The sequence below is a fragment of the Phymastichus coffea genome, unplaced genomic scaffold, assembly GCF_024137745.1.
Source record: "Phymastichus coffea isolate CEN01 unplaced genomic scaffold, Cenicafe_Pcof_1.1 PCOF00011, whole genome shotgun sequence".
Lineage (NCBI taxonomy): Eukaryota > Metazoa > Arthropoda > Insecta > Hymenoptera > Eulophidae > Phymastichus > Phymastichus coffea.
This window is the reverse complement of record NW_026706822.1, coordinates 5,729,578-5,742,913: the sequence shown is the minus strand read 5'-3', so window position 1 is coordinate 5,742,913 and position 13,336 is coordinate 5,729,578. Positions and strand designations below refer to the sequence as shown.

The following is a 13,336-nucleotide window of genomic DNA, read 5'->3' as shown; positions in this document are numbered from 1 at the left end:
TTCACGGACTTTTCAAACGACCCTCGTACATGTTTATATATATGTGTAAACTTTGCTATATTATCAAATATTAATGAACATATTATAGTCATTAAAATACATTTTGGTGTAGCCCTTCTATGCGAAGATTCGGTGCACTTTCTATAGATTGAGCAACGAATCTGATTTCATTACATGCTCAAATGAATGTATGCTTCTTAGCGAAAGCATAAAATTTAAATTATCCAATTTGTATATATTTTTAGATACCTATTAACATAGAGAAGAGAGAGAACAACTTGATCTACATAAGAACATACCTAAATAAACTTAACTTTAATTTTTGTTTGAACTGAGCTATATTGGTTAAGACATTCTAATCGATAAACGGAGATATTTTTCAAACTATGCGACTTACAATTAAAATGTTTAGGTGAAAACTGTAGGAAACACTATGGGTCACCCACCCATGCTAATTACCTCAATTTTCAAGATTAAGTTCATTTTTCTAAATAGAATAACCTACTTTTTATTCCGGATTCAAAAAGAGCGAGAAATTTTACTTCCAGATACGTAGATAAGTTTAAAATTAACGTGACCTCTATAGGCCAAATAAACCTCTAAAAAGATAACCTTACTAAAACATACTAACTAATTTAACTTTGTGAACAGCGAGTTTAATCATTTTTCTTTACAATTGATTAAATTCTATACCATAAATTGCTAACCAACCTCACCTCCTTTTCTTAATCCGACCCAACCCCTAAAAATCATCCGCACTATACAATGAATTTATGGACTAAAGGACACGATCCTGTTGCACCAAGTTGCTTGGAGTAGTCTCGTCTTTTAAGCTTTAACCGAAGTTCTGGATTGCTCAGCTGTATACATACTTTTGAAATCTCTGACCTGCCTGTACAAGTACGTATATCGAATAAAAGCTGAATCTGAAAAAGGATAAGTTTCGTCACTACTAAAACAATTACTATTTTAAAAGTTCTATGATACGACGTTCATCAGGTCAAATCAAAGTTATCTTAATAAAATCGAATCAAGTTCAAATATTTATTAAGTTTCGAATCATTTTATTTTTAGCGTTACATAAAAACAACGGCGTGAATCCACTTGCCTCTCAGTAATACTGAATCATTAATTATCCTCGAATTAGCAGTTCAAAATTTCCTCCATTGACTTGAAGCCACAAATGGACATGCTTTTCAAAACTACCAATTGGTCTAAAAAAAGTTTTTGGATATAGCAACAAAAACTGCATATACCTCTCTATCATATTAAATTAAGTAATTAAGTTAATTAATTAAATTAATGAATTAATTGAGTTTATTAATTAATTGAGTTTATTAATTAATTAAGATTATATTAAGATTAAATTAATTAAATTAAGATAACTCTCTATCAAGTTCTTTCTTATCATGCACAAATATGGAGACCATTAATGATTTGGTGATAGATTGCTTAGATCAATCTATCTGGCATTGTAATAGCTATTTAAAATCTGGCATATAATAAGAACAAAAAGTGGCGCAGCACCATTCAGTGAAAAGCACATTGTTAAAAAACTGAGTTCAAAAGCCCATTGGCAAAAATCAACACGCATTTCCTAATGGGGTGGTATTAAATTTTATGAGAGAGTAATGTGATAAGGACGGTAATTTCAAACATGTTCTTTGTGATATACATATTTCTCTTTCTATCTGGCGAATACTAACATGAGAATCAAGATCAACCATTGCTAGAACAGTTACAGCTCGTGTATCATCGTTATATTCATAATAATGACGTTGACGAACAAGATGTCCTTCACGAGCTCTTTGAGTTACGTTTCGAATTGTTGTGTTGTTAAGATGTCTTCTATCTGAAAAACATCGAATATAAAATCTCGATTCAGCAAGGTAGTTATTATAGCACTCTCTAAAAACTATTATCATATCATAATTTCATATGCAGGGTGGTATGCCACATAGAGAAGAATATTTCAAAGACAAACTAATTTGTATAAAAATTTTTAATTTAACTTACAATGAATGGAAAAATATTTAAAACTTGATTTGGAACGCACAGAAAATACACTACGCAACAAAACTATAGCAACAAAAATTTGGGTCAAAATTTAGCTATTATTTAAATGCGCAGAACTTCATCAGTTTTCATCTTATTGAAGCATTTTTATGTTTTATAGGTATTTATCTTTATTTTGAGAAAAAATTTATCGTTTCTCCATTTGTATCCAACCCCAAGTAATTTTTTATTAAAAAATGTGACCGTATAAAGCGCTATCTGGAATATCTTGATTTTCTTTCAAATCGACAATATGATACATACCACCGTCGAGTACTCCTTTCAACGAGAAATTTCAAGACAAAGTTGAGTAGTTTCGATTTCTTGTGATCAATTTATGACTTACATTCTGTAACGAATATCGGAGGACTGAAACATCATAGAATTTTATTATAAAGACTGCATATTGATTTAAAAATACTGTACAACGTCCAATATTTTATTTTCTCACTGAATATGCTACAGCTTACGAAAATTCAATAGTCTTGAATTGTTGCCATGCTGGAAGCGAGTTGCAATTAGAGCGACATATCAAAAAGGATGAAGATTCATTGCTTGACGGTATCACGTATATTTTATCGGTATCGTGAAATAAGTTCTTATCAACGAAAGCCCGGTCAAGTCACTTATGTGCATGTTAGCATTAAATTTTTCAGTCTGAAACGATTATTCGTGAATACATGTGTAGTCTATGAAAGGGTATGAAATAATGAATGCGTAGTTTAGGCCAATATGATCGATATATATAGGCCTAAAAAATTGGGAACAGAGTCCACAAGGTTCGGTTAGGTTTGATCTTGCGTGCAAACTATGTTTGCACATAAGCGTAAACGGAAACCGCCTAAATGGAGAAAAATCCTTGGTTGATATACATTGATAAAATACAAACTGATATTGTAATAACATGCGATCATGCGTTCAATCGTTGCGTAAAGAAATAAAAACGTGTTATGATTAATTGATTACAATTGATACTTAAAGGTATGCATTATATGTCGGATGTAAAAAAAATTGAAATTGGTTAATTTGTGGCTAACCGACCAAATGCTATGTGAAATGAAACACGTGGCGTTGTGATGTCGATTGACTACTTTGTGGCTAGTCGATCAATATAATGTACGTGATGAATTGATAGTTTTTTAGTCGCTGTGGACTTGATTAACTATTTTGTGGTTAGTCAACCAATGATACGTATAAGTGTTTGTGTAAATTGTGTTTGTGTTACCTGAGTTAGAGGAGGGTTTGTCTCACGGCGATTGCTAAAATAGCACGACTCAAATAAAGAGAACTGATTGGAAGAGTTCTTTAGAAACTAGAATAAATACGCGTCTATTAAATACTATTTTAATTGAAACTAATTAAGGGGACCAGAGGGTGTTTCGTAGTGAAAAATTAACATTTTGTTTATTGCCGCGTAGAAATCATTCTACTGAAGATATCGATGTAGGACTTTTTTCAGCTGAAAGTATTCTATATAAGCTTTCATTTTCTTTGTTATAAGTTCCAGAATAATCATTGTACACCTAATATGGACACAACAAAGACCAAGCTCTATTTTTCAAAAAATGGGGCTTTGCCACGCCTTTCTGAACGCCAGAGTGGACAAAAATCGTTTTGTGAGAGCTCATTTTTTTTGTTATGAACCGGACTACAGAATGAGCGGAGCACTTTTCTAAAAAAGATAATTCTTCCTATTTTTTGAGGATAATTTGCAAAAAAAATTTTTTTGAAAAATTAAAATTTCATATATTGGCTCAAAAAAATAGGAAGAATTATCTTTTTTATAAAAGTGCTCCGCTCATTCTGTAGTCCGGTTCATAACAAAAAAAATGAGCTCTCACAAAACGATTTTTGTCCACTCTGGCGTTCAGAAAGGCGTGGCAAAGCCCCATTTTTTGAAAAATAGAGCTTGGTCTTTGTTGTGTCCATATTAGGTGTACAATGATTATTCTGGAACTTATAACAAAGAAAATGAAAGCTTATATAGAATACTTTCAGCTGAAAAAAGTCCTACATCGATATCTTCAGTAGAATGATTTCTACGCGGCAATAAACAAAGTGTTAATTTTTCACTACGAAACACCCTCTGGTCCCCTTAAGCTTAACTATACAACATTGACAAATTAAATAAGGTAAAGAAATTCTGTTTAACGAATGTAGAATTCAAAAAGTGCGATTAGTTCGGACGAATGATTTATACTGCCTGACCTCCACAACTAACCGATAACGCGCTATCACCCGAAACGCATACTCTCCCCTTCTCTCCTTAAGTAAGAAAGAAAGAAAAGTCATATAGTTAGATCGTAGTTTGGCATGCTGAGTAAGTATATCGATAAAGGAGAAGAGAGAAGAGAGAGAAAGAAATAATACGTGGCCACTAGGAGAGAGAAGAAAGCGCGACTATATTACAACCTTATACTTCCCCTTTACTATATAGGAAATACTTTCGTCTTTTGACGAAACAGTGCATTTTTGGGAATAACCGTATTTAATTATTTCCACGAACACTGCAATAGGCTCGTGCTCTAGCGCCGTGTCACTTATTTTTTTTTTTTATAAGGGGAAGGTGCGGGAGGCTCTTTCGCTCCACTGCAACAGTGACGACGGGCCTTGTAACGAAGTTGGTGTGATGGGTAATAGCTCGACAGAAAGAGAGTGATGGATACGCAAAGAAATCACTCTCAATAACCTTTGACTCTATTTATTACTAATTCATAAGTACAAAATCAAAGAGAGACGACGCGGATTAACTTGTCGTTTTCTATGGCCGCGTGCCTTCGCTCGTGCGGGAGGACGCACGGAGGCACGGTAAAACAATAAAAATTGAGAGGAATGAAAGGAGAACTCCACCGTTATTGCCGTGCTCGCGGATAATCGCGAGTACTTCGCTGACGTGTCGTACACTCGTGAATGAAAGGAGAGAGTGAAAGACGACCTGACCTAACAAAGGCTGCTGGTAGGAACCGTTGTTGAAGTGGCTGGCAGGTCGAAAATAGGCTGGAAAGGTGTCTCTCGGATGCTTTAGAAAGTAATCTAAGGTACATTGCCACTGTTTACCCAGCGTTGTCTCAGTCGCTGCTTGGCTCTGCTTTGGTGATTCACAAATCTGGTCTAGCTATATTTTAGCGCTCTTTCGGTCGTCACGGTCGAAATCTCGGCTTGACCTCTCTCTCTAACCGCGCACGTACCAGCTCGCCAGCGGCTTCACTCTCTTTCTCTCTCTCTCTCTCTCTCTCTCTCTCTCGAGCGGATCGCCGCGGTTCGCTCGCGCTCGCTTACTCGTCTTAAGCGACGCATCTACTCCTCTCTCTTCTCTCACCGCTGCCGCTCTCCCTTCCAATTGGCCCCCACTGACGATGCCCGGCACAGGTATTGCTCCTGAAAGAAAACGTTGCGAGCATCGTAAATGATTGTTGATTTCTATTACGTTCGTCATACAGTGAAGGAGCTAGTCGCGGGAGAGATAGCAAGCCAAACAGGGCCGGCCATTCCTGCCAAGTTCTCGTCACAAAGATCGTTTTAAGGTTATTACGAATCGGGAGGATCGGAACATTATTAATGCAGCCCTACGTGCCGCAACAAGTCCCAAAAATTAGGGAATGAAGCTCTTCCAGCCATATATTCAGTGCTCAGACGATAAGAAAGTGTCTTCGTGAATGAGGTGTAAGGTTACGAATTCGTGCCAGAGTATACACGTTGACAATCATGCATCGGCAAACTCGCCTACGCTACCTCCGTAATTAATCATCGAATCGGACATCCAGACAGCGGAGAAATCTATTGTTTACAGGCAAGCCTCAATTTCGTCTGTTTTGAAATACGTAATACTAGGAGTCGAATTTGGCGTCACAGACAAGAATAGGGTTTAGAGTCAGGAAATACTCTAGAAATAATGAGTCACAAAATCCCTAATTTATATTATGCTTTACATAATCGGCTCTCTACAGGGCCACTATATCCGTAAAGTCTGATTAGTAATCTTCTTGCGGTACGTATCGGGTAATGCTGATGCTGGCGGTATTCATTAAATGAACGACTAACTTCAAAAGGGCATAAATCGGTAAGAAAAAAAATTGGAAATATCGATTTTTCTTCGAAATTTCTTGTTAAAAGGTGCAATTTATGGTGATTTATTTTTTCGAAAAATAATCGGAAAATTCTAGGTAGAGCGCTATACAGTGCCGCTCACGCACTTTTACCCCCCCCCCCTCCCCCCCCCCCACGGGCAAAATCAGACTAACTTAAAAGTTTTATATCTCTGGTAGAAATTAACGTACAGAGACGCGCGTGGGTGCGTTTGAAAGGTCTTTCGGAGAGCTTTCAAATGATATGACTCACGGTTGCCATCGATTGTTTTTTTAAATTTTGCAACAATTATGCAAAATTGAAAATTCTGAAATTTTTTTATTATTTTTGACAATTAGCCAATTTTGGAAAAAAAATCGTACGAAAATTTGAAGTACACCATTTTTTAGCTATTACCAAGCCCTATCTGAATCACTCATCAAAAATTTATTTTCGTCAAATATGACGCGCGCACGGGCATTTTTTCCTGGAAGTGACAGTTTTTTTCAACATTTTTTATCTCCGTCAAATTGTAACAATCGAAAAAAATTTATAGGAGAAAAAATGTTTGTTTTTTCACGTAGAATACTGCAATAATTTTTTTTTTGGTTTTTCGAAAAATTTTTTTTTTCGGTTTAAATTATTTTTCAAGGTCGAAAAAAAAAAAGATTTTTTTTTTATGTAATTTACGATACTTGTTATGTAGTATTATTGAATGGGTGGAAAAAAATTTTTTTTTGTGGTTTCTCATCTTTTTAGCGTACCGACTGTGAGAAAAAAAAATTGAAAAAAACCGAAAAAAAAAATTTTTCAAAAAACCAAAAAAAAAATTATTGCAGTATTCTACGTGAAAAAACAAACATTTTTTCTCCTATAAATTTTTTTCGATTGTTACAATTTGACGGAGATAAAAAATGTTGAAAAAAACTGTCACTTCCAGGAAAAAATGCCCGTGCGCGCGTCATATTTGACGAAAATAAATTTTTGATGAGTGATTCAGATAGGGCTTGGTAATAGCTAAAAAATGGTGTACTTCAAATTTTCGTACGATTTTTTTTCCAAAATTGGCTAATTGTCAAAAATAATAAAAAAATTTCAGAATTTTCAATTTTGCATAATTGTTGCAAAATTTAAAAAAACAATCGATGGCAACCGTGAGTCATATCATTTGAAAGCTCTCCGAAAGACCTTTCAAACGCACTCACGCGCGTCTCTGTACGTTAATTTCTACCAGAGATATAAAACTTTGAAGGTAGACTGATTTTGCCCGTGGGGGGGGGGGGTAAAAGTGCGTGAGCGGCACTGTATGATCACACTTTTTAATAAAAAAAAAATGCTTGAGATTGAATAGAAATAGAGAAACGTCATCCAGTCGCATGAAATTGAATTAACTTTTTCCTTACAATAAATACAAGTCATGGCTCTTACGGAGCGCGAACTTTTCCTCACGTTTTACAAGTGTGCAGCAGTTTTGTAAAGAGCAGTTGCTGAGAAGAAAAGGACATATTGAGAGGACGCGCGTAAGGGATACGGCAGACACCCAACTCGATATCGACAACTTCCCCGCGAGACCGGGATAATAAGCGAGGCTAATCTGAGCGACGACATAGGTAAGATCTATTCTCGTAAGGTAAGCTGGCCAGCTTCACGTTAATAGATTCGCGCGTTCGAGACGAAATCACCGGCGATCTCACGTGATATCCCTAAACAAGAATAGGCGATCGCGAGCGTATTGCATTATAGCTGTAACGATTTAACGATTGAGAGCGACTCACGAACGGTAGTGAATAAGATGGCGGCGACCGTATATGCCACATGCGGTAAATCGCGGTAGCAGCGCAGGCCCGAAACTTATACTCGAATGTAGGAATAATGAAGGATGCCTTAGTGATAAATTCTGTATGTGATACGAGTATAATCATTGACTGACACATTAGTAGAATCCCTTTCCCTTGTCGGTACGTTCGTGATGACAAAAATTTCCAGCTAGCCGAATTTTATCCAAATATCTCCGAGCGAGGCTTAGCCTACCGAATAAAGTAACCGTGGCAAACAACGGGGACTTTACCCGGAGACGAGTATCTACGCCCGAGGTAAGGTAGCAGCGCTCGTAATTGCCCATGCGGGCAATACTTTAGAAAATTTCAAAGCGCCGCTAAAGTGTGCGCCAATGTGTGGCGCAACGGCAACGTTCGCGTAGCGCGCGCTCATTTGCGCACATACCCAAAGCAACCCATACCCGACGTAGCCACATTAAAATCATACCCCGTTACAGTACATAATTTATAGAAATAATTGTAGTAATCGTAGTAATAAATGGCAGGAAATTTGAATTTAAAAAAGAAAAGTTCCAAAATATTTTCTATATATAATAAGTTTTATCGACAATTTTTGTATGAATTAATTTATCTTTCAAATAAATTCCTAAATATGCTAAACTACCCTGCAAATAAAATTTTTAATATGATATTGGTTTGCCATAACAAACATAACGTAGGACCAGTGCTGCTGTATACTGAACGCTTGATGGATAGAAAGCATTCTAACACAACCTTTCGAAGCGTAATTCAAAAAGCTCATGGTTTAAAAAGTTTATCATGCTGGAGCTGATTTTTAGGGGTTGGGTTAAGTTAACAATAAAAGATGAAGTGGGTCAACTTGTGATGTAAAATTAATCATTAAAAATATAAACGATTAAACTCGCCGTTCCTATGATAATGGACTTTAATAAATTATAATTATAATGCAAAATTATTTCGAAAATGTAAGCTTACCGATAATCATATTTTTTCCCAATTAATTCATTATGTATATCCTGTAAATTAATATATGATCTATCATTTAAATTTTCCAGTTGTGTAAAACAGCTATGTAGAAAATTTACTGTTTTTCTGTTTTGAAATTTGGAATTCGTGTTTCTTCCGACTTCTTGAAAATCTAGTAATTTAAATGGTGTAAAATCTATAATATTGTTTTTATCGGCTTCTTGTCTGAAAAAACATGTACTTTCGTTTTCACCTTTCCTGTAACAAAAATATTGATTATTTCATTAAATTAAATATACATAATCGAATGTTACAGTGAGCTTGAATCGAATATAATATTACACGCACGCAGCAAAAAAACTATACTCATGTATGATATTACATTGTACGAGGTCTATCCGGAAAGTATCGGGCCTACCTTTATATTTTCGCGCTAGCGTTATTCTTCATCATCTGGTGGGTGGCATCCTTCAAAGTAATCCCCACTTGATGGAATAACACGGTTCCATCGATGTTTCCACTTTTCAAAACAGTCCTGGAACTCACTTTTAGGGATAGCCTTAAGTAAACTAGTCGCATTGTTTTCAACCGTTGTTTTGTCATCGAATCGGTGTCCTTTGAGTGGTTTTTTTAGTTTTGGAAACAGTCAAAAGTCACAAGGGGCTATGTCGGGACTGTATGGAGGTTGTCGAAGCAATGCGATATTGTGTTTGCTCAAAAACTGCTTCACAAGATTGGATGAATGCACTGGCGCATTATCGTGATGGAGAAGCCAGTCACCACTTTCCCAAAAGTGCGGCCGTTTTCTTCTTACTGCATCACGCAAACGTTTCAAAATTTGAAAGTAGTATTCTTTATTGATTGTCTGACCTGTTGGTGCATATTCGTGATGTATTATACCTTCACAATCGAAAAAAACAATCAATATTGACTTAACATTGCTCCGACTTTGACGTGCTTTTTTTGGTCTTGGTGATTCAGAATGCTTCCACTGTGAAGACTGTTGTTTTGTTTCAGGATCATAAATATAAACCCATGATTCATCACCTGTAATAACATTTCTAAGAACATTATCATCATTATTGACCATTTCCAGATTGTCCAGAGCGATTTCTAAGCGAATGTTCTTCTGCTCTGCTGTGAGCAATTTTGGGATGAATTTCGCGCACACTCGTTTAATTCCTAAATTTTCGGTTAAAATTTCTGATATGATAGTTTTTGGCATCCCAAGGTCTTCTTCTAGTTCTCGCACAGTCATACGACGATCTTGTTCGATTGCAAGTCGCACTTGCTTAATATTATCTGCGGTTTTTGTCGTAGAAGGTCGGCCGGAATGAGAATCACTATCGACAGAAGTGCGACTATCCTTGAACCGTTTATACCATTCTTTTATTCGTGTTTTGCTCATACACTCGCTTCCGAAGGCCTTTTGCATCATTTCAATAGTTTCCGAACTCGTTTTTCCAAGTCGAAAGCAAAATTTGCTGCAAATTCGTTGATCTTGTTTTTCAGTCATTTTTGACAATATCAAAATCCGACGAACGCGAAAAAGGCACTGTAAACAAAGACACGCTGCGCATGAACTATACGTCCGGCAGGTGTCAGTAAGTAACCAATAGATTCGTGAGGCTTTACTGTTGACGTTTCTGTCCGGTAGAGGTCGCTCGAACACTATGGCGCGAAGATATAAACGTAGGCCCGATACTTTCCGGACAGACCTCGTATAAGTTATAATATTTACCATGCAACCATATAAAAACTATAAATTTCTAATTATAATTCAAAATATTTTACATAATTTATTTATATTAATATTTTACAAAATCGTTTTATTTAATTTCTCAAAATTTAATATCTTAAAAACAGGGGCCTGACGAGTTGCTCGTCAGGCATCTGTATTCGAACTAAAGAGCCAGAAAGAGGATGGTCTTACACGTGAAGCATGCGTATCGTACTGAATTGGAAGCTTTCAGTAAGTGGCAAAAGTAGTAATTGAGATATAGATACCATAGAAGTATATAAGGAAAAAGTACTACACGGCAGTCGTTTGATACCTTTAGGTTTGCTTTTGTCTAGACTGTCGAAAAAATTTGATGAAAGTTTTCGACTCATTTTTTCTCATAGAATACAGATAATGTAGTCCCGAAATGGTAGCTCATCTTCTTTGCAAAATATTAACGACGATTGCCACTTTAGAATAAATTTAAATTTTTCATAATTTTAAATGGAATATTTTTTTAATATTTCTTTTTTAATATTGTTATATAGTACTGTAAGTTCTGAAAACTACGAAATATTCATAAACATTATTTCGAATAATATTGATAGAATATTATATGCCAATTAACATTAATCAGCATTTATAAAATAAAATACTTGTGTGTATAGGAATCTCTACTAGCTGTATTTTTGTTTACATTGTAACTTGCCGTTCCGCTGTGTATTAAGTCTATTGACTAAAATTAATCGCGTTGAATATCGATCCTACATAGCTTCAAATTCTACATAACTTAGAACACTAACGATGTTAGTGTTCTACTATCTACTGTTTACCTAAGATGTCTATAACAATATTTCAAAGAAATGTTTCATGAAATATTATTGATAAATCTTTCAGAAACATTACTGGAAACGTGGTTGGAAGCTTTTCCGAAATATTTCTCAAAAATTTCTGAAATGTTTCCTTCAAATATAACTTTTTACTTTTACGACATATTTCACGAAATATTTTCAAACCATTTTTTAAGTAAAGGCTTTTCAAGAATATTTCAGAAAATCTTTGAGAAGCATTATTAGAAATGTAACTGGAAGGTTTTGCAGAATATTTCTGAAAGATTATGAGAAATATTTCAATGAAATATTTCTGAAATGTTTCTTTGAAATATAACATTTTCATATTTTGAAATATTTCACGATATATTTTTAAAATATTTTTGAAGAATTTGAAGAATATTTCAGAAAATATTTTAAAAATATTTTTTGAAACTTGGCGGAAAGCTTTCTCGAAATTATACTAAATGTCTTCGAAAGATTTCTAAAAACGGTAATATTTTTTAAATATTTTTGTTTTTATTTCTAGTAATATTAATTAAATCAAGCATGATTTCGTGAAAGCCAAATTGAACTTAAAAAAATATTTCCGACAAGTTTCAGAAAGATTGTAGGAAAATGTTTCTATGAAAAGGATGATATTTTATTAATAATCATAGAAAGTTTACTTAAAATAGTTTTGTAATATTTTTGGAATATTTGTTACTAAGTCCAGTAACAAAGTGTAGAATATTAATAATATATTTTATTTTACTTAATCTTTCTTTTTTAATGTTGTAAATTTTTGATTGAAGCTTAAATGAAAGTTGGCCACTAATTATAGATGTTGTGTTATGATTAAAGTATCAGCGAGTTACTCCTTGCCTTCGGGGTTTTATTCTTGTTGTGAGCAAAATTATTCTGCGATAGTAAACGATCAATTTCATTAAATTAATTTAGTTCTACAAACAAACATGAAAAAATATAATAATATAATATTAACATAATTAATATAAAAAGATTTATATTTTTAAAAACTAACAATAAGGTTTCACGAAAAATTTCTATTAAATTGTACAAAACATTATTAGAAATATTTTGTGAATGTTACGTCCCAAGTTAAGGTAGACACAAGAGGCTAAAGTGTTATTAAGCGATCACTTTTGTGAGAAAGCTCATTTTAAAGTTTTTCACGCAAGAACACTTAACTGCGCAGATTTGTTGTTCTCTGCGATGGCGAAAAGACACATTTATGTCTGCGATTCGAAGCTGCCTTTTGCAAAATTGTCAAACCAGCATAATAGCGCTCGATGTATACTTTATGAGTAGAGAGCCGCGAGACTGAGAGAGAGAAGTCTTTCCCTTTCTCCTAGTCTCTCTCCATTTCTCGTCCCTCGCCGTCCTGCGGTTCCCACCTCATCACTCTCTCTTATTTTTGAACATACATTTTCTTTCTTGCCTCCACAAGAGTCCACACATAATTTCGCTTTCGCGGTTGATTTTACAGCGTGGAGAGCGAAGTAATTAGCTGGTTGGTCGGTGACGTTCATTGTCACGTCATTGAACGACTTACCCCACCTTTTCTTTTCACGATTGGGTAGTGAGGGTGTTCGAAAGTTTTTCGGGAGAGAGTTCCCTTTTTGAGAATAACGTGCAAAAAAGGTAGCTAGAGACAAGATAATGGAGAGAGCAAACGCGTTCTAAGTCACTAGAGAAAAGTTTTATTATCATGAAAGAAGTGAATAAATTTGTTCTCAGAAATGGTTTCTAGCGATTAATTTCAAACTCTAAACTCTTCGCCAATCCCTCTCAACTTGTATGGTGTGCGTGGTCGTGAATGGTGCTTCAAGTGCGCTTTATACTCGATCAATTAAATGAAAAAGTGATTGGAGAAGAAACTCCCGTCATCCGAGGATAGGAAA

General features: G+C 35.0%; 1 protein-coding gene across 9 annotated transcripts in view; it reads right to left on the bottom strand.

The window, feature by feature from the left end:
- The window catches only part of LOC131672018 (uncharacterized), a 769,953-nt gene that overhangs the window by 548,411 nt on the left and 208,206 nt on the right, over positions 1-13,336 (bottom strand). For all 9 annotated transcript variants that reach the window (XM_058948981.1, XM_058948937.1, XM_058948954.1 and 6 more), the window contains exon 5: positions 8,895-9,143. In XM_058948981.1, coding sequence (XP_058804964.1) covers positions 8,895-9,143 — 249 coding nt within the window. The remainder of the gene's footprint in view (positions 1-8,894; positions 9,144-13,336) is intronic.